Genomic DNA, 22,373 nt, shown 5'->3' with positions numbered 1-22,373 from the left:
GAAAATGAAGAAAGAGAAGATCCTACAGTTAAGAACGATGAGTATGCCGATGTTGAGTTTGCGGTGGAAGAATCTGATGAGAGGGTGAATTTTGTGTTGCAGCGAATGTTACTAGCATCCAAAGATGAAGGGCAACACAAGAATTTGTTCAAGACACATTGTTCTATCAAGAACAAAGTGTGTAATCTAATTGTGGATAGTGGCAGCATGGAGAATCTGGTGTCGAAAAAATTGGTAGATTATTTGAAGTTGTCCACAAAACCATATGAGAAGCCATACAACCTCGGTTGGGTAAGTAAGGGCTCCCAAGTTCGAGTAACACTAACCTGCAGAGTTCCTATCTCCATCAGAAAATATTATAGAGAAGAGGTACTTTGTGATGTTCTTGATATGGATGTTTGTCATATTTTACTTGGTAGGCCTTGGCAGTTTGATAATGATATCACTTATCGAGGACGGGATAACGTGATGATGTTTACATGGGGCACACATAAAATTGCTATGGCTCCTGTTTTACACTTTGATAAGAATCCAGAAGGAAAGAAGTCTAGATTTTTGATGATGATGCAGATTGAAAAGGAGCTTGATGAGGCTATAAAAGAAATTGAATGTTTATGTCCAGTGGTGATCAAAGGGTTAATGAATGTTGTAAAGGAGGAAACAACAATTTCAGAAGAACTACTAGGGATCCTAAAGGGTTTCAAGGAGTTAACCGCAGAAGAGCTGGCAAACGAATTGCCTCCTATGTGAGATAAACACATGGAAGTTAAAGTTTTCAATGTGGGAGAAGATGTGATGGCATTTCGGCGTAAGGAGAGGTTTCCAGTGGGTACTTACAGTTATAGCAGGCTGCCAGATGAAGTTCTTTATCAAGAAGAGAACTCGGGGTTGAGTTCTTCAGAAGTGAAGGAGACTGATGTAGGAGGATTGTGCATATCAAAGAAGAAACCGCACGTCGGAAAGCATTTTAATATTTAAGCAATTTTAATTTTAATATTTAAGCAATTTATGTTTTATTTGTTTTATTTAATTTTGTTTTGTATTAAAGGCCCAATAGGGTTTATTTGTTTTCTGTATTTAAAGACCTTTGGCATGTCCATAAGGATTATCTCTTTTATTATAATAGAATCCAAAGTTTTCTTTATTCCTGATAGACTCCAGAACTTATCTATAGGGTTTGCGCTTGCAACCCTGTTTTCATTAAAGGTTTAGCGCTGGCTATTCCTTTGGGCGGCTTCCGACTGCGTCACAACAGATCATATCTCTCATGACATTAATGCATTCTTCAATTGCAAACATATAATCCCTGTTCATATCAATTTACCTAATGGTTATGTTTTGATTGCTTCTATGAGTGGTAGTATACACATTTCTCCCAATCTTATCCTTCACAATGTGCTATATATACCAAGTTTCCATGTCAATCTCATATCCATTGCCAAGCTTACCAATACAAATAGTTGTTCTGTCTCATTTGATTCTAATGTTTGCAAAATTGTGCAGAATCATTCTCAGGCAATGATTGGTATAGCTAAGCTTCAAAGAGGCTTATATGTGATGCAAACTGTCAACCAATCCTCTGCATACCATTCTGCCACTTCTGATTCCCATAATCTGTGGCATTTAAGGCTAGGACATGTTTCAGACAAAGGAATGCAATCCATTTCTCAAAAATTTCCCTTTATTCCTTGTAAACCCAATAATGTACCTTGTGACTTTTGTCATTATAGTAAACAAAAGAAATTGCCATTTCCTGTTAGCACATCTAAATCTACTTTTCCTTTTGCCATTTTACATGCTGATATATGGGGTCCTTATTCCACTATTTCTATGTTATGACATAGATATTTCCTCACACTTGTTGATGATTATAGTAGGTTCACATGGGTAATCTTTCTTAAAACTAAAGCTCAAGCTAAACAAAGCCTAATTCATTTTGTTTCCTATATTGAAAACCAATTTAAAACCACTCTTAAATGTCTTAGAACTGGCAATGGTAGTGAATTTATAAGCCTTTCACAATTTCTGCTTTCTAAGGGCATAACACACCAAACCACTTGTGTTGAGACTCCTCAGCAAAACGGGATAGTTGAAAGAAAACATCAGCACATATTAAATGTGGCTAGGTCTCTTTATTTTCATTCTAACATTCCTTTAACCATGTTGAACTTTTCTGTGCAGCATGCTATTCATCTAATAAACAGATTACCCTCCCCTTTGTTACAGTCAAAGTGCCCTTATGAACTTTTATATTCTGAACCACCTTCCATTGTTCATTTAAAGGTGTTTGGATATCTTAGTTATGCTGCAACCTTACAAGCTCATAGAACAAAATTTGATTCTAGAGCTAGAAAATCTGTTTTTCTAGGCTTTAAAGAGGGCACTAAAGGATACATTTTATATGATTTACATAGTCATGATATTTTTGTGTCAAGAAATGTGGTTTTCTATGAACAACACTTTCCCTTTCAAGTATCTCAACCACACACAGCACCTCATAATACTACACATAATCCTGCCTTACCTACATATGAGGATTTTCCTCTAAGTCAAACTCCCACAAGTACCATAGACTTTTCTGTATCCCTTGATTCCTCATCTTCTACATCTACACGGGGCCCCATCCCACCTCATTCTAATCAAAACAGACAAACCAATAGTCCTTTACTCTTAGCTGTCACAACCTGCAATGACATTGACAACCCCACATCTCCCTTATCCATTGGTCCATCCAATTCTCCAAGACCTAATGAGTATTCTTCTTCACCTATCAGCTCTAGCTCTGCTTCTCTTGACCAACCCTCGAATACCTCAATTACACAGCCTGCACTAAACAATCCTTCTATTCCCTTGAGACAATCTACTAGAGTCTCACATCCTCCTAGCCATTTAGCAGATTATCACTGCTACCTCACTACCAAAAATAATTCTGAAATAGCTTGTATTGATAATAAAGTATTTCATCCTTTATCTAATGTCATTTCATATCATAACTGTTCCCCATCTTATAAGCATTTATGTTGCTCCATTTCTTCTAACATTGAACCTAGGACATATAACCAAGCTATTAAGCTTGATTGTTGGAAGCAAGCCATGAATGCTGAGTTACAAGCTTTAGCAGAGAATCACACTTGGGATGTGGTTGATCTTCCTATTGGTAAGACTCCCATTGACTGCAGATGGATATACAAGGTTAAGTACAAAGCAGATGGGACTATAGAGAGATACAAGGCCCGATTGGTGGCCAAAGCAAATGTAAACCTCTCATTTCAATATCAATGACGAATCATCTTTTCTGATCCTCTTTCTCTTTTCTGTTATCATCTTCATTGTGTAACTGAAGTTATTTACACTCCCTTCTTCACCATAGCCTTCTTCCATGGAAGGAAGACTTGGATTCTGCAACCTTAATAATAGTGATTTATAGCCATGGTAGGTTTTAGTATTCTCGTAGCACTTTTGGTGTTCTTGGATACTTTTGTATTTTTTTTATATATTTGTAACTCTCCCATTGTTCATTTTAATATATGATTCACCATTTGCTATTTACAAAAGTTAAATACATAAATTTCAAACCATAATATCACCATTTGCATTGTTCAATGGTTTCTACTCAAATAAGATGTTGTATTGTCTATTCCGATTTCATTGTTGTTCTAATGGCAAGGATGAAATGAGACGCCTCCTATGTGCAGTGTTTTAAAAATTGGACCAGTCATCAAACCGGTGAGGGTATGGTTTACTGGTTCATTGGTTGAACAATTGGGTCACTGGTCGAACCGCATGACTAAATCGGATTAAACCGGATAACTTGGTTGAATAAACCAATCTCTATTGCAATACTATATATTTATTAAATCGGTCGAACCAAATGACTCAGTCTGTAAAAAATATCACAACACCTACAAAATTTTAAAATTTTAAAATATCATAATTTCACATGTTTATTCTTTACATTCACATTCTAAATATAATCATCACTCACAAAAAAATAATACTAAATATAAATTTAAATAAATTTTAAACCAAATCTAATTACAAACAGGAAAAAAGTTGTTCCAAATAAGGTTTGAATAAAGTCTAATTATCTTTCAATTAATTTAAAAAAAAAATCATGAAAACGATGTCGTTTTGTGAAAAAAAAAAAGAGCATGCATTTGAACCGCCGGTTTTTTAAAACCACCAGTTCACCGGTTTTTTTCGATTTTAGCCGGTTTTCATCGGTTCAATAACATATCTGGCCCAACAATTAGACATATTCATTTTAAAAGATGGACATTTTAATATCATAGATATGTTCATTTTAATATCCATCTTTTAAATTTTTTTTTCTGCTGTTTTATATAATTGAAGTTAAAGAATCAAATATACAATTTATTATAAGTACATATCAATACTTAAAATTTGGTGTATATTATTAGTCTTTGTGATTGTGTGTGTTACCCATTGAAGAATGAATTCAAACTTTATAAATCATGGTTTGATAAACGTGCAATGTGATTCTAAACAGGACCTGGAGATATGTTATGGTTTGATATTAAAATCACTCAAATATAATATAAAATCTACAAGTTTTTATAGGAGGGAACGGTTCAATGAATTCATTTCCATGACAGTGAATTATTGAAGTAATTATTAATTTATTTTTGTTGACACAATCAATCCACAACATTTTCTTCTCTACGTTTCAACTTGCAACACTTTACTAATAAGTCCTGTGAAGCAGCATTATAGTCTACCACCTACATCTATGTATTTTTAATACATTGCTTAATACTGTCTCCGTTTTTTATTATAAGTCGTTTTAGAAAACTATTTTGTATTTAAATATAAGTCGTTTTACAATTCCAATGAATAATTAATGTTGTTTTTCTTATTATATCCTTAAATATATTATTCTCTCTCCTTTCAATTATATAAATTTATCTTCCACATGTCATTAATGAAGGATAATTTTGTAAAAACCTTCATAATTTTTCATTTTCATACAACTATTATTATTTTTCTTAATCTGTGTGAAAAGTCTAAAACGACTTATAATAAAAAACGGAGAGAGTACTCCACTGTCTCGTTTCCCTCGAAGTTTTCTTTTTTTTGTTTGTTTAATACTCCCTCCGTCTATTAATTTATTTTGGTTTGAGGGAACTGTTCAATGAATTATTATATTTCCATGACAGTGAATTATTATATTAATTTATTTTGGTTGACTTCTATACGTTGCAATTTGCAGCAACTTATATGAAATAAATTTAGTCATTATTATACATGGATGAAATGAGACGCCTCCTACGTGGTTATCTAAACTAAACAGCCCATGTGAGTGAGTTGTGAGCAGATAATCCAATACACCACTTAGTACTCCTATGTATTTTTAATACATTACTTAACACTAGTCTCGTTTCCCTCAAAGAATCTTTTTAATACATCACTTATTACTTCATACTCCCACGGAAGAATTTTTTTAATATTTGAGGGAACGGTTGAATTATTATATTTCCATGACAGTGAATTATTAAAATAATTATTCATTTATTTTGGTTGACTTCTATACCGTTGCAACTTGCAGCAACTTACAAGTCTTGTTAACTTGCATTTCCTTCTACCTTGCTTTGCATTTTCTTTCCGCTTCAATTTTTCAAACTGTTCTTACTCTCTTGAACTAAGTTATGGCGACTATTGTTGGAGGAGCACTTCTTTCAGCTTCCATGGAGATGCTGGTGAAAAAGGTTGTTTCTGGTGAGTTTCTTGTTTTATTCCGGAGGACTAAACTTGACGTTGAGCTGTTGGAAAAGCTGGAGATAACACTGCTGAGTCTTCAATCTCTACTTTATGATGCTGAGGACAAACAGATCGCTAATCCTGCTGTCAAGAAGTGGCTGGAGATGTTGCAAGATGCTGTCTTTCAAGCTGACCAACTGTTCGGCGAACTCAACACCGAAGCTTTAAGATGCCAAGTTGAAGCTGATCAGGTTCTTAAAAAGTTTTTAGATTATTTTAAAAGGTTTAATAAAAGGATCAACTCTAAATTGCAAAAATTATTTGGAAGATTAGAACATTTGAGAAACCAAAATCTTGGATTGAAAGAAGCGGTTTCCAGTTGTGTTAGGAATATAACTCCTACAAGCCCTTTTTTAGGAGATGAATCTGATATTAAAGGCAGAGATGATGACAAAAAGAAACTTAAAGAGTTTCTGCTGTCAGAGGGTGGCAATGATGGTGGAAGTAAAATAGGAGTGATTTCCATTGTGGGTATGGGAGGGTTAGGAAAAACAACGCTAGCTAAACTCCTTTACCATGACTGTGTTGTGAAGGAGAAGTTTGATGTCAGAGGGTGGGCACATATTCCAAAAGATTTTGATGTTGTCACTATCACTAAAACCATTCTTAAATCTGTCACTTCAGGAGCAATTACAGAAACTGACTTAGTTAAACTAGAAGATCACTTGCAGCAAAGTTTAAGTAACAAAAAGTTTTTGTTAGTACTTGATGATATCTGGTATGGAAACTATATTGGTTGGAATAGTCTAAGTGATATCTTTAATGTTGGACAAATAGGAAGTAAGATCATCATCACAACTCGAGACATAAGAGTCGCACTACCCAAGCAAAAATCTCTCCATGTGCACCATTTAAGATCTTTGGAAACTGAAGATTCATGGTCTTTACTAGCCAGACATGCATTTGTAGAAACAAACTACCAACAACATCCCAATCTAGAAGAAATTGGTAGAGAAATTGCCAAAAAATGTGGCGGTTTACCATTAGCTGCAATAGCACTTAGGGGTATTCTCCGGTTCATGTCACCGGATCGTTGGAGTGATGTGTTAAAAAGTAGTATTTGGGAACATACAAGTGAAGTTGTGGAACCATCTCTGCTACTGAGCTATCATTACCTTCCAGCTTCTCTAAAAGGATGCTTTGCTTATTGTGCAATTTTTCCAAAGAACTCAGTCTTAGTGAAAAAGACGATGGTTCAGTTGTGGATTGCAGAAGGCTTAATACCTCAGCCAAAAAATGAGAATAGTTGGGAAAAAGTAGCTGAAGAATTCTTTGATGAGTTAATGTCTAGGTCTCTGATACGTCAACGGTCTATTGATGATAAGTCAGAACAATTCAATGGTGATGAGGATGTTTGCTTTGAAATGCACGACCTCATCAATGATTTAGCTATGGCAGTTTCTTCTCCGTATTGCACTATGTTGGACACATATAAGCCAAATCCAAGGGTGCGATACTTGGCATACGACAAATATGAATATAACTCACACGATGAATTTGAAAAATTGAATGGATTAAAAGGACTCCGAACTTTTCTACCCTTGCCATTGCAATCTTTTGTGTATTATAATAATTTTGTGTCGTCAAAGTTATTTTCTTACTTGTTGTCGACAATGACACAATTACACGTGTTGTCTCTTTCAAACTACACAAGTATGACAAAGTTACCCAACTCTATTGGAAATTTGATTTACTTGCGATACTTGAATCTCTCTCACACTGGGATTAAAACGTTGCCTTCAAAATTATGTAAGCTTTACAATTTGCAGACTTTGTTGTTGTCATATTGCTATGAACTCTTTGAATTGCCAGAAGACGTGGGAAAATTGGTGAAACTACGCCACCTTGACATTAGAGGCACTCCATTGAAGAAAATGCCGGCACAAATGTCTAAATTAGAAAATCTGCAAACATTGTCGAACTTTATTGTGAGTGGCGTTAAGGATGTTGGGTTGAAGATTGAAGATCTAGGAAAATTTCCTCATCTACGAGGAAGTCTTTTAATCTCACAACTTGAAAATGTAATTGACTCATCCCATGCTTCTCAAGAAAACTTGGATTTGAAAAAAGAAATTGATGAGTTGGAACTAGGATGGTCTAACATTGCTCCTTCAAACTCACAAATACAAATACTTGAACGGCTGCGTCCGTCGGCAAATTTGAAGCGTTTGACCATCTCTGGATTTGGAGGAGAGAAATTATCAAATTGGGTGGGAGATCCTTTATTTGTAAACATGGTATGTTTGAAGATCACAAGGTGTAAAAAAACTTCAGTGTTGACATCCTTGGGGCGATTAGATAATCTAAAAGAACTCTTTATTAGTGAGATGAAATCTGTAAAGAGTGTTGGTACTGTGTTCTATGGAAGTGGTTCTTCTTCATTTCAACCATTTGCCTCTTTAGAGACTCTAAGCTTTAAAATGATGCCAGAGTGGGAGGAATGGGAGTTGATTGGAGGTACATCTATAGAGTTTCCTAGTCTTATACGTTTGTCACTATATCAGTGTCCGAATCTTAAAGAAAACATACCTGGCAACCTTCCTAAGCTTGAAAGATTGTATCTTGAAAATTGTCCCAAACTTGAAGGGATGACACCCAACAATCTTCCTTCTCTTGTCGACCTTAGGTTAAGGGATTGTCCCTTATTGATGGGGTCAAGACATTCTATTACAAACCCACCATGTGACGTATTCAGTCAATTGGTGATTTGTCTCAATTCTCTTCAAAAGTTGACCTTATACAGCATTCCATCTCTAACATCCTTTCCGAAAGACGGTCTTCCCAAAACTTTACAATCTCTCTCTATCCATTACTGTCAGAATCTGGAGTTCATTTCTCCTGAATCTTTTCATAATTACTCATCACTCGAGGAATTGAAGATCCTCGGTAGTTGTAATTCAATGACATCATTTACCTTAGGCTCTTTTCCTATCCTCAAAAGTCTATATATTTCCTATTGTAAACATTTAAAATCCTTATCAATAGCAGAAGATGCATCGAAACCAAATCTAGAGTTTCTTAGACACATCGAAATAGTGATATGCGATGAACTGGAGTCAGTTTCCTTAAGTCGATTACCCATACATAAACTCACTTATTTAGGTTTGATTCAGTGCGAAAAGTTTCGTTCTCTACCTGAATCAATAAAGTGTCTAACTAGCCTTCAAAAAATGGAAATTCATAACCTTCCAAATCTGCAATCGTTTTCCATAGATGATTTGCCGATCACTTTGCGGGAACTGAGGGTTGGCAGAGTTGGAGGGATTTTGTGGAATACAACTTGGCAACATCACACTTGTCTTTCAAAGTTGTCTCTTGTGCATGATGATATTGTGAAGGGGGTGATGAGAACGCAAGTTCCATTTCTATCCACTAATCTCGTTTCCTTACGGATCTGTCATCTTAAAGATAAAGAATACTTGAATGGGAAGTGGCTTCAACATCTCACCTCTCTCCATACACTTACTATTAGTAACGCACCCAAGCTCAAGTCATTGCCAGAAAAGGGGGAACTGCCTTCCTCTCTCAAAGAACTGCATATCATAAAATGTCGGCTGTTGAAAGTAAATTTGCAGATGAAGAAAGGAAAAGAGTGGAGCAAGATTTCTCACATTCCCAAAATACATGTACATCACAAAATCATCGAATGAGTATTACTTCAAGGTGAGTCACCAAAAATTCATCTTTCATGTTCCAGTTATAAATATCATCAATATATATATATATATATATATATATATATATATATATATATATATATATATATATATATATATATGTTTAATTTCATGTGTTTATGTATATTTGTTCACTCTTACATAGAGAGGAAATCTAGCGAGTGAATTAAGAATGACGACTAATTCGGTACTATGAATATTGCTGCATGTCATTTCTGCTCACTTTAAAGACAGATTATGTTCCAATAACAGGACTTCCTCAACATTGCTGTGCATGGCTCGGAAGTTCTAGTACTTTTCCAGAAGAGGTGAAAAATTAATTTATTGTTCATTACTGAAAGCAAGTGTGCGGATGAAAAGAGTGGTGTAAGATTGCTCACATTCCTAACATGTTTATAGATTATGAATTGATCCTATTCACATGAATATTATTAATTCTCAGATCGGGGGAATAAATTCAGAATTCCAGCCGCAGACAAATCAGATTTTCAAGACGGTGAAGATTCTAAGAGAACAAATTGCAAGCGAGATATAAAACAAGTGTATATATTTTCTCAACTGTTGGGGAAGTCATGGAGAAATCACGGGCCTCACAAACCAAGAGTATCTCCGATGAAGCATTTAACGAAATGATGCACTCTACAAGACATCATGGTTGTGAGTATTTGTTAATAATATATGAACTTCCATTTATGGTGAACATAATAATCTTTAGCCATTCTAAGTGCAAAGAATGTTTTGGTTACTTTTCTAAATGCAAAGATAATGTGTAGTTTCTTAGTATAAAAGATATGTTTTCTGAACTTGATCATACCAACATGAGCCTTTTACATTCATATGTATTATTGACCATCATTCATGGAAGAAAGTTAAAATGTTCTTCAATTTGATGATATAATTAAAATGCGCGTCAATTAGAAACAAGTCTATTGATTCAGTAAATTATTATGCTTTTAATGCAGATGAATTGGAATCCCTACTTCAAAGCATGGAAGTCTGAGGGTTGTACTTTGATCACATCACAGTTGTGAGTGTCTCTATTCCACAATTACCTAACTTAAACTATGGACTCTAGAGGAATACATGTGGTTCATGAAGTTACTGATAATTATTATGAATTTTTTTTTTCAATACAATAATTATTATGACTTTTTCTGCCTTCATCATTTGTTCATTAGTTGTCCATCTTTTTGTTTATTGCAGATTCTGAAAAGGCGGTTGTTAAGAATATGTTGGATTTTGGCATGTCTTGTGCTAGGAAGAAGTTTGATAATGATGCTTCAACCGAACTATTTTCACAAGATTTTGGAACATGAATCTAAAGGCATCATGAGAGTCTGGTTAGCTCTTCTCTTTTATTTTTGTTTCTATTTGATTATCATCCAGTTCATGCACTGCGTCAGCGTGTGATAGAATCAATTTAGTATAAAGCAGAAACAGAAATGAACACAGTAGGAAAAATAGGGAAAATAGCTTGATTATTTAGTAGCTTCTACTAGAGTTCAAATGGGATCTAGTAGGTACAAGAGTAGTACTGAAATAGTAACAGAAAGAAAGAAAAGAAAATGGATTTAGGCAGCTTTGAGAGGCCTATTCTCTCCCTAGGGTTCAGTACCAAAATCAAGCATATCTGACTCACAATCATTACTGCTATTTATTTGCAAACCTAGTACTATCTGTCCTCTCACAGCTGGACACCTGGCTCTGCCATGTGCTGTCCTAACAGCTTTTGTCTCATATGCCAACTGTCTTTTCCTTCTCTCTCTTGCGGGCCCTTTGGTAAACTTTTCCAAATCTACCAATTCTCCCCCCTTCAAAATTCTCCTTGACCTCAAGGAGAAATTCTGGAAATTCAGCCTGCAGTTTATCCATACTCTCCCATGAATTTTCAAACTCAGGCAAGCCCTTCCATTGAACCAGTGCTTCCAGCCCACCCTGCTCATTTTTTCTCTGTTCCAGAATCTTCTCAGGGACTGGTTCTAGATGCCAATCTTCATTGATGCACACAGGTAAAGGCTGTGTTGCCACAGAAGGTGATACAGCCTTCTTGAGTAGTGAAGCATGGAACACAGGATGCACCTTAGTGTCCTCTGGCAGCTTTAATTTGTAAGCTACTGCACCAATTTTCTGTATTATTTCATAGGGACCATAATACCTTGGACTAAGTTTTTGATTCAACCTTTTAGCCAATTTCCTCATTTTATAAGGCTGGATTTTCAGAAATACACTTTCTCCCACCTCATACCCCACAGCCCTTCTATGTTTGTTTGCTTGACTCCTCATGACATCTTGAGCTCTAAGCAATTGCTCCTGCAGTTCCCTCAAGACCACATTCCTCTCAGCAGTTAATTTATTCACTTCATCTACTGCTGATGAAGGAGTATCTCCTCTTATCAACACAGGTGGTCTTCTCCCATACAATGCCTCAAAAGGAGTGGTCCTCAAAGAGGCATGATAGTTGGTATTGTACCAGTATTCAGCCCATGCCAGCCACTTAGGCCACTGTTTTGGTTTTAAACCAGTTACACATCTCAGATATGTCTCAAGGCACCTATTGACTACCTCTGTCTGCCCATCAGATTGGGGATGGTAGGCACTGCTATACTTCAGTTTAGTCCCTGCTTGCTTGAACATCTCAGACCAGAAATGACTCAAAAATACCTTATCCCTGTCAGAAACTATGGAGCTGGGGAATCCATGTAATCTTACCACTTCTTTTATGAAAATTTCAGCAATTTCCTTAGCTGTATAAGGATGGCTGACAGGTATGAAATGGGCATATTTTGTGAGTCTGTCAACCACTACCATAACTGTATCACATCCAAAAGCCCTTGGTAACCCTCCAATGAAATCCATGGAAATATCATTCCATGTCTGAGTGGGAATAGGCAAAGGCTGCAGTAACCCTCCAGGGCTTAGGGTCTCATATTTGTTTCTTTGGCAAATTTCACAAGCTTGGACATATTCCTGTATCTTTTTCCTCATTCCTTCCCAATACACCACACTTGCTATTCTCTTGTAAGTTCTCAAATAGCCCGAATGTAACACCCGGAAATTCGATTATTCGCTTAATCTAGACGTTCAGAGTGTTTAGTGAAGTTTTTGTATTTTGAGACGATTTAGTCGGTATTAGTTCGGGATAGCGGATTGATATTTAATCAAGAGTTTTGATATTTTCAGTATTAGAAATATTATTGGAATAATGTTTGAAGTTTTCGGAATTTTCTGAGTAATTAAGATTAGACCGGAAATATGATATATTGGTCAAATTTGGATTGTCGGTATTATTTAAGGGCACATTTGGAATTATTAAATTGAATTCGAAAAATAATATTAAGAATAATATTATTTACAAGTCGGAATTTATTGTATTGTTGGAATATTAATTAAAGGTGATATAATTGATTATTTGAGTTATATCTCTTATTGGGCCTAAATTGATTTTGGAGGATATTAAATAAAGAGAGGATTTAAACACTAAGCCCAATTGGTTTTATATTAGGGTTTTAGAGATTTTGGAAAGAGAGAGTTGTCATAATGAAGAGACAAGAATATAGGAGAAAGAGGCAACACTATGGAGAAGAAGAAGAAGAAGCTTGAAGAGTTTTCATCAATGGTGTCAAGTAAAGATGCAATTAGAGACCCATTGATTTGCTTCCATTGATAAGGTAAGGGTGGGGTTCTCTTCCTATAATGGGGCTTATGAAACTTTGTATGTTGGGGATTTGGGAATTTAGATTCATTGCATTATCTTGTATTGATAGTTGCTGAAATTGAGATTTTATAAATACTATGAAATTGGTTGGCTGGAATTGATTGGAATAAGATTTGATGAGACTTGAAAAATGTTTGTGATAATGTTGCCCACTATCGTTGCCTCAATCAATGGGTATTAACGGGTTGTCTCTGGCAAATACTATTTCTAAGAGAGAGAGAGGGAGAGACAAAATATGGACAAAGTATTGTAAACCCACACATATAGACATTCCGCAGGAACGCCATGGGGGTAATCATCATTCCATATATTTGAGATTCAAGATTATTCTTCATAATATTCAGTCACATATCTAGTCTTTCTCTATTTTTATTTTATACTAGATGAAACTGTTAGTTATAATTATTTTAACAGTTTTGTTCAATGGATTGTCTGTTGAATCAGATAACAATCTAAAAGATTATATACCTAGGAATATTTGTGCTATGTGTAATGTAGCTGCAACCTTTTATTAAATGAAGTCTCTTGTGTCTTTATCCTGTAACTTGAAATGGTATATTGCAACAAGTCACCATGAAATGAGATAGCCACCCACTTGCAATTGGTATATATATGTATATATGCTGTTACTTGTTTTCCTGTAACGCACAACATGAGTAAAAAAAAAGATACTATGAATTACTTTTATGCACTGTAGCGAGAAACAAGAAATAAGTGGTGCTATGTTATTCAAAACAGTCTCGTTCGACCGAAATAGTTGAGTTAAGCGGTATAATTAGTTGCCCGGAATTTGATGAAAATTTACGTGGTAGCTAAGTTTAATCAGTAGATTAACATGGTGGTGTTATTTTGTTGAAATTGTGATATTTTACGAATCGACTGAAATTGTGTTTGGTTTAAATATTCTTTATAAATAAATTATAATAATTTAATAGAATTGTCAATAGAGTTGTTAGAGTTGCTAATAGAGTTGTCAATAGAGTTATTAAAGTTGTCAATAGAGTTGTTAGAGTTGACAATAAAGTTGCTAGAGTTATTTTGAATTACTAAGTGTCATGCTTTTGTTTGTTTTGAGTAATTCTGACATGTTTAGAGTTGTCAGTGTATAATGTCGGTGTTTGCTTTTTTTCATTGGAACTTCAACAATTTATATCTTTTAAACCATAACTCCGTTCGAGTCCCCGTTCGAAGCGTTAGAAAGCTAGCGCGATATTCTTTTCAATAAAAATGGTCTTGAGCAATAGAATTCTAGAAATTGGAAATGGAGTAGAAATTGAAGTGAATTAAATTAATATAGTTTGATATTAATTGGTTAAATTAATAGTTAAATTAATTTCAATGTGTTTAATTGGTTAGAATATAATTTGGAATTAGATTAACTATTTGGTTTGTCGGTAAATTACGATATTTTGAGAATTTATCCGTAATTGTGTTTTGACTTGAATATGTATGTTGAGAAATATATATTATTATGTCAATGATGTTGTTTTGATATTGATTCTCTGTGGATAGTTGGATAGCATTAATTTTTAATGATTAATTGCTTGATTTTAAATGTGTATGTTCATATATAATTTGCAAAATGAGAATTAACATGAGATAGTATGGTTACTAGTGTTAATTGGATTTTGTGAATCGTAATTGATTAATTGACCTTTTATATGTGAATGATATGTATGTGTTGTGAATGGTGTACAATTGGTGGATAATTCATCGAGTTGAATTATTGTGATATGCTAAATATTAAGATGGTAGAGATGATCTTAATTGCATATGTTTGATTAACATTGTACATACATTCATATCATGGATGCCTTGAAACAAAGGTGGTTTGCTTTGAAACATAAGCGAGGCTTAGATTCTAAAGTGAATCGGAAGCGGTAAACTATATGTTTACATTTGGTGGCTTTGATCTTGTCCGGATCTGAAGCGTGGCTAGATTCTATATGAATCGGAAGCGGTGGAACTTTGGGTCCACATTGGGTACCACATGCATGGAGTCACATGTCTTGCATTGAGTCACATTGAGGTTAAGTGATGTTTGAATATATGCATTTATGTGATTGTCATGTGTACATGAGATGTGATAATTGAAATTGGTGATGTTTTGATATATAATTGGTTAAACGTGTGAATATGTGATAATGATGGATTGTGTATATATTTGGGATAATAGTATTGAATCTTTTCAGTATTATACTATTGAATTTTGTGCTTACTTGAATATGTGAAATTTATTAGATGATACTATTTACATAATTATGACTTGTTGTGCGATGAAAAGTATGTGAGACTAATGAACTGTAGAAGTATGATGTGTATAGTAGCTATTGATACTTGTGAGGTGATGATTTTATATGTCTGAATCCTAGCATGCAATTTATCATACGCCCACTTATATGATTTGATATCTCACCCTTTTCTCTTGTTTCGTCGTTGCCTTTATATTGGCAACGTGCAGGTATTCAAGTATGAAGATTTAGTTGCCGTTACTCGAGTCGGTTGTCGCTCTGATACGTAGCACTCTGGGGGGGACGATTTATACTATTATTGATGTTGCTATTTAATTGTTTCATTTTGGTTGGACAAAATGTTAAGTTAACTGAAGATATTTTATTGAATACATTCTTAAGTGATTCCGCTGTGTTTTAATAAAATAAGTTATTCTATTTCAAGGTGCTATGTATCCGCTTTATGCGACGAGGTGATTTGTTTTGTTTTGATTATGTGACGCCTCATTTGTTTATTGAGAAATTTTGAAAAAACTCTGATTTATATATATTTGCCGGGTAGAAATGGGGTGTTACACCGAATGTCCCCCTATGGCAGTATCATGGAACTCCTTCAAAATCCAATCAATTCTAGGGGACTGTTTTGGAACCACAATCCTTCCCTCATGGTATAATCTCCCTCCTTTCAATTGAAAACTTCTTTGACTGGCAGGGTCAATCAACAATGCTTGTACTACAGCTCTCAGCTTTTCATCATTCTGAACTTCTTCTTCCAATCCTTCCCATGCTTCACATTGTATAGTTGTAATACTAGCATATTGCATCTGCCTTGATAAGGAATCTGCTGCACTATTTTCCTTTCCAGGCTTGTATTTCACTTCAAAATCATACCCTAACAGTTTTGAGTCGTCAATTGCATCTGTTAATGGGGATCCCTGTGGGGAATATCTGTGCGGAGATCCGAAGTTGGGGATTTTTTTCCCCGTGGGGATGGGGATGGAGGGAAAAGTTCCCCCGATAACACTTTGGGGCGGGGATTGGGAAAGTATCCTCCGTCCCCGTGGATTCCCCGACTCCGAAGATATATGTTAATTTATATATTTTATATATTATATAATTATATAATTTTACAATGTATTAGAAAATGAAGAGTCATTAGAAGTTATAGATTTGTCACACATAATCAACCACTTGCGCTGGACGACATCGGTATTGTGGTAGTAAATTAGTGGAAGCACGGTAGTAAGAAGTTATGTTACTATTTATTTATTTTTACATAAAAAATATTAGCAACATCAAGTTCTTTTGCTTTTTTTATTTATTATTGATGCAAGATGTATTTTGATTTTTTTTATATAATAAAGATGCAAATAGATGCGTTTTAAAAAATACGGAAAAAAAACAAAATACTAGTGTCATAGTTTTGATCAAAAAGTGTAGAAATTTTCTTAAAATTCGATCTCCGTGGATATCCGTGGGGATCTGTGGGGATGGGGATGGAGGGAAATATTCCCCCGTGGCGGGGATTGGGGATGGGGATGGGGACTAAATTTAGGGGCGGGGCGGGGAGTGGAGAAGCATCCTCCGAACAATATCTGCCCCGTTGACATCCCTAGTTTTGACAGCCATCTCTGCTGCTCCTCTCCCATGATCCTTTGCTCAGTAATGAACTTTAAACTCTTTTGATAGAAAGGATACATGTAGGGCCTCAAATTGGGAATGGCAGCATCAGGTTTTAACCTAATGGCATGGTCATGAGCCCTCATAGGTGGTAGTTCTGCTGGTAAATGAAACACTCCCTCAAAGGGCTTCAAAAGTTCTTCCCATTCCTCCTGCCCCCCTGTTTCCTTCCATAATTCTGGTTCTCTAGAGTGCACATAGAATCCTACACCCTCATCTCTTAAATTTCTGAGCATAGCCTTCCAATTTGATTGCCTAACACACAAAGCAGGATCTCCTCTGATTTCATATGCCTGTCCCTCTTTCTCCCATTTTAAACTAAGCTCTCCAAAGTTGGCTTCAATCTTCCCCAAACTAGCTAGCCAATCCATGCCTAACACCAATTCAGTACCCCCTAACTCCATCATGAAAAAATGTTGACTGAATTTCACTCCCTGCATATTGAATTCCAGCCCTTCACACACTCCTTGATTTTTCACTTTTTCTCCATTTCCTACTTCAATCACATAAGTGGGAGTTTCCACTACTTTCACAGCTAGCTCTACTGCCACCTTAGGATCAATAAAATTGCTGGTAGCTCCTGAATCTATTAAGGTTAGCAGCTTTTTCCCCTTTACTTCCACCCACACCTTGAAAGATTTGTTAGAAGTAAACCCATCTCTACTCTGCATAGACAATTGCAGAGTCTGCAGCTCTTCCACCCTATCTGCCACTACCAACTGGTTTTCTTCTAACCTTTCAACCTCTGCCTCTTCCCCACTACTGTCTTCACACAGCTTCAAGCTCATATGTTTAAATTTGCAGACATGTTCCCTATTCCACTTGTCTCCACATTTGAAACAAAGCCCTTTTTTACTTCTCTCTTCCAACTCTGCAGGGTCCAGCCTTTTTCCTTTTCCCTTGTCATTTCCTCCTACTTGGTTCTTCTCATGATCCTTCTTAGATCCTCCAGCCTCAGCAGGATCTTTCAGCCTGAATGTGCCTCCTCTATCCTTCCAAAAACTCCCCTTCTTTGTAATAACTTCATTTTTTTTCCTCAATCAGCAGTGCTCTGTCCATCAACTCAGCTAAATCCTGACTTTCATGTAGCTTCAACTCAGCCTGGATCTCATCCTTGAGTCCATTCAGAAAAATGGAGTCTAGCATGATTCGTTCTTCCCTTCTTAATGGTGCCACCATCATTTCAAACTTTTCTCGGTACTCCCCTACTGAACCTTTCTGTTTCAAGCTCAGTAATGGTCCCAAGGGATTATGCAATAGCCCTGGTTGAAAACGTCGCATCACAGCCAGTTTAAATTCATCCCATGTCCTCAACGGTGTTTGTTCCTCCCACCATTGGTACCAATTCAATGCTCTCTCTTCCATCGCTAACATTGCTACATCCAGTTTGTCTTTGGTCCTAACCTCATTCAGCTGGAAATAGCGTTCTACCTTTACCAACCATCCATACGCGTCCTCCCCTTTGAACAGCGGAACCTCCAATCTCCTACGATTCCCAAAAAGTCTGGAACGACCCTCACCTCTATTGCGACGGTGACGTGGCTGCGACTCGCGCGAAAGGGAGCTCCGGTCACTTCCGTCTTCGTCTTCCTCGTCGTAATCGCCACCTCTTCGTGGTCGTCCATTTCTTCCCTGATTACGCCGCGGTTGCTCAAGAATCAACTGACGAATCTGCTCCACCGTGACTTGCGGCCTCGTCTGTTGTTCCATCACCATCTGACGAATCTGTTCCATTGTTCCCTCAAAGTTGTTCATCCTTTGCTCTATGGTGTCGATCCTGTTTTCCATGATACTCCTCGTTACTACCATTCACGACGCAGCTGGAAACCAAGGCTCTAGATACCAAATTGATAGAATCAATTTAGTATAAAGCAGAAACAGAAATGAACACAGTAGGAAAAATAGGGAAAATAGCTTGATTATTTAGTAGCTTCTACTAGAGTTCAAATGGGATCTAGTAGGTACAAGAGTAGTACTGAAATAGCAACAGAAAGAAAGAAAAGAAAATGGATTTAGGCAGCTTTGAGAGGCCTATTCTCTCCCTAGGGTTCAGTACCAAAATCAAGCATATCTGACTCACAATCATTACTGCTATTTATTTGCAAACCTAGTACTATCTGTCCTCTCACAGCTGGACACCTGGCTCTGCCATGTGCTGTCCTAACAGCTTTTGTCTCATATGCCAGCTGTCTTTTCCTTCTCTCTCTTGCGGGCCCTTTGGTAAACTTTTCCAAATCTACCAGCGTGTAAATAGATCAAAATAGAATGAATATCAATTATGTTTGAACCATTTTTTGGATATTTCAAATGTATTTTTTACATTATTCAGTTAATTTTAATTATATCTCCAACTTTACAAATACCAACTTAATGTCACTTTGAAAACTATTTTAGTCACTTAGAAAACACTGGCCAACTTCATCATTAGTGCCTAAGAGCTCATACATTCTTAATCTTATTTGCTTTTGATTATACCACTTTGTTCTATTATAAATGAACACCATCAAGCTTTACACAATATTCCCATTTTTTAATGTTAGGTTTGTGTCTGCTCAACTGGAGGTAGATTCATCCAATGGTTTATTCTACAAATCTGAATGATGTCAGAAAATTTCCATGCCTCTGTAGAGATCATCCACATCAGTCAAGGAACAGAAGAGAGCTATCTTGGAAAGACTCAAGAGTTTAGTTGAGCACAACAACAACTTTACCTAGATTTGTTGGAGACACTACAAGTGAATAGGTTGCTCAAGTTCAGCTTCTTTGTTAAATTCCAACAGGCATTTAACCAAATGTTTAACTCTCCAAGGCTGCTACATGTTTGTGAGTATTTTATAAGAACATATCAGTTTCTATTTGATGTATATCTGTTCACTCTTACACGAGAGGAGATCAAGTGATTGAATTTATCAATATGTGTCTTTTAAATTCATGTGCATTGATTTATTGCTTAGAACTTCATGAAAGAAAACAGAAAAACATGCTAATTTGATGATTTAATATAGTTTTCAAATAAACTAATTACTTTGGAAATTTTAAAAGAAGTTTTTGTCCTAGTAATTTGATGTGTAGATGAATTTGAATCCCAACTTTCAAAGTATGAAAGTCTTTAAGAAACAGTACTTTTATGACTAGCACACCATAGTTGTGAGTGTCCCTATTCCATTTTCATTAGAATGATAGCTAACTTAGTTCTAGGAATATTGCAGCATGTCGATTCTATAACAAGGCTTCCTCAACATTGTTTTGCATGGCTTGGGATTGCTAGTATTTTTCCGGAAGAGGTGCCCCAACTGCAGTTTCTATGGATTAGTTCTGATTTTTGCACATCTCTAATCTTAAAGAGATATAATGCTTGGATGGAAAGTAACTTCAACATGTAGTCAGAAGAGGGGAAGCAAGTTTGCGGAAGAAACAACGAAAAGAGTACTGTAAGATTGCTCACATTCCAAGCATGCTTATAGATTATGAATTGATCTTATTCACATTCCTTGCATCATGTCCCCAGTGAGTAGCTGAAATACTTCTTCTTTCATTTTTCTTGTTATAAATATTATTAATTCTCAGATTGGGGGCAGGAATTCAGAATTCCAACTGCAGACAAAGTCAGATTTCTAAGATGGTGAAGATTTTAAGAGAGAAAATTTCAAGCTAGCTAGAAAACAAGTGTATGTGTTTTCTCAATCTGTGAGATTACACACTAACACAAAATTTGCTAATAGATACTTTCCTTTTTATTTATTATAGACAACTGTTGGACACAGTCATGGAGAAATCTGGAGGAATTGCAAAATTACTCATGGATAGACTGGACCTCACAAACCAAGAGGATCACCGATGAAGCATTTAATGAAATGATGCACTCTGCAAGGCTTCATTTGTGAGTATTTGTTAATAATATATGAACTTCCATTTAAGGTGAACATATTAATCTTAGTCTTTCTAAATACAAATTTTTTGTTTTGCCTACTTTTCTAAATGCAAAGATAATGTGTAGTTTCTTCTTAGTACAAAAGATATGTTCATGAACATATTAATTTTAGTTTCTTCAAGTTTATATGCAAAGATAAAAGGCCTTTGTTAAAAGTATGTTTGATTTTGACATGTCTTGCGTTGGGAAGGAGTTTGTTAAAGATGCTTCCACCGATACTATTCTGATGAGATTTTGGCATATGAATCTGAAAGCACCTTGAAAGTCTGGTTAGCTTTAGCTCTTTTATTTTTGACATTATTCACTCCATCATTAGTGGCTAAGATCTCATTCATTCTTAATTTTATTTGCTTCTGGTTACTACTTTGTTCTATTATAAATAAACACCATCAAACTTTACACAATATCTCCATCTGTTTTAATGTTAGGTAGAACCATTAAATGATTTTCCTACAAACCCGAATGATCGATATCCGGAAAATTTACATATGTCTGGAGAGAGGTCCTCCACATCAGTCAAGACACATTCATCCTGTATTTGAGGCAGATTCTCCTTACCAGTCAAGACACACATTCATCCTATATTTGAGGCATTCAAAAATGGAGTATCCCCGCCACCTTCAAGTAAAAGAAGAGAGCCATCTAGGAAAGACTCAAGAGTTTAATTGATCATAGCAACAACTTTGCCGAGTTTTGTTGGAGACATTGCAATACCTTTTTATTGATTTTTGTTTTCTGATAAGTGTATAGGTTACTCGAGTTCAGGCACTGTAATAAATTATAACATGTAAAACATGAATATGATTAATAAAACGGAACTGCAGCTACTCTGTAGTCGGAGACGTAGGCACAATTGGCCGAACTTCGTTATCAAATATCGTGTGTTTCCTTTATTTATTTTTGTCGTATTTGTTTAGTTTAGAAATGGAATTGTTGTTCTAACAATTTAAAATACATTGAATTTTGAACTCTTTTCTTGACCTGTAAAGATGTCATGAGTTTTCCAAAAGTATATCACAACAAAATGATTAGTAGGTGGCTGAAAACTTGGATGAAGAAATGGCAAACATGTGTGTTTATTAATGCAGTTCTCTGGTGAACATTGATCTTGAGAAGGGAAATGTCACATAAAATGAATGTTTTCATCAGGTTATACTTGCTTAGAGTGTGGAGTTTGTCCATATTACTTTGAAAAGTAGAATGATCAAATTTTAGGTTTATCTGTCTTTATAGGCGAAGCTTTTGTTTTATTTCAAGGACTCATCAGGGTATAGTTGGATGACTATGCTATTCTTTTTGGAGAGGCTTAATATTTGTAGGTGAATGTTGTAGTATTGTAAGTTTATCCATCATAGATGCAT

The 22,373-nt window shown here is 35.6% G+C and overlaps 1 protein-coding gene across 5 annotated transcripts; it reads left to right on the top strand.

The window, feature by feature from the left end:
* The first annotated feature begins 5,536 nt into the window (after positions 1–5,536).
* Positions 5,537–22,064, top strand: LOC131593275 (putative disease resistance RPP13-like protein 1). 5 transcript variants are annotated; one of them, XM_058865681.1, is made up of 11 exons: positions 5,537–9,441; positions 9,601–9,821; positions 9,898–10,112; positions 10,418–10,482; positions 10,659–10,795; positions 19,622–19,904; positions 20,291–20,588; positions 20,649–20,749; positions 20,829–20,961; positions 21,203–21,281; positions 21,441–22,064. In XM_058865681.1, exon 1 carries the CDS (start codon positions 5,667–5,669, stop codon positions 9,426–9,428), a length of 3,762 nt encoding a protein of 1,253 aa, XP_058721664.1. In that variant the 5' UTR covers positions 5,537–5,666; the 3' UTR covers positions 9,429–9,441; positions 9,601–9,821; positions 9,898–10,112; positions 10,418–10,482; positions 10,659–10,795; positions 19,622–19,904; positions 20,291–20,588; positions 20,649–20,749; positions 20,829–20,961; positions 21,203–21,281; positions 21,441–22,064. The 5 variants fall into 5 exon arrangements, with proteins under 5 accessions (XP_058721664.1, XP_058721662.1, XP_058721663.1 ...); XM_058865679.1 differs by having other exon boundaries at positions 9,601–10,112; positions 20,291–20,512; XM_058865680.1 differs by having other exon boundaries at positions 9,601–10,112; positions 20,660–20,749.
* The last annotated feature ends 309 nt before the right edge of the window (positions 22,065–22,373 follow it).

Source organism: Vicia villosa, linkage group LG3 (assembly GCF_029867415.1).
Source record: "Vicia villosa cultivar HV-30 ecotype Madison, WI linkage group LG3, Vvil1.0, whole genome shotgun sequence".
Taxonomy (NCBI): Eukaryota; Viridiplantae; Streptophyta; class Magnoliopsida; order Fabales; family Fabaceae; genus Vicia; species Vicia villosa.
Note: the sequence above shows the minus strand (reverse complement) of the source record. Positions and strands in the feature narration are given on the sequence as shown.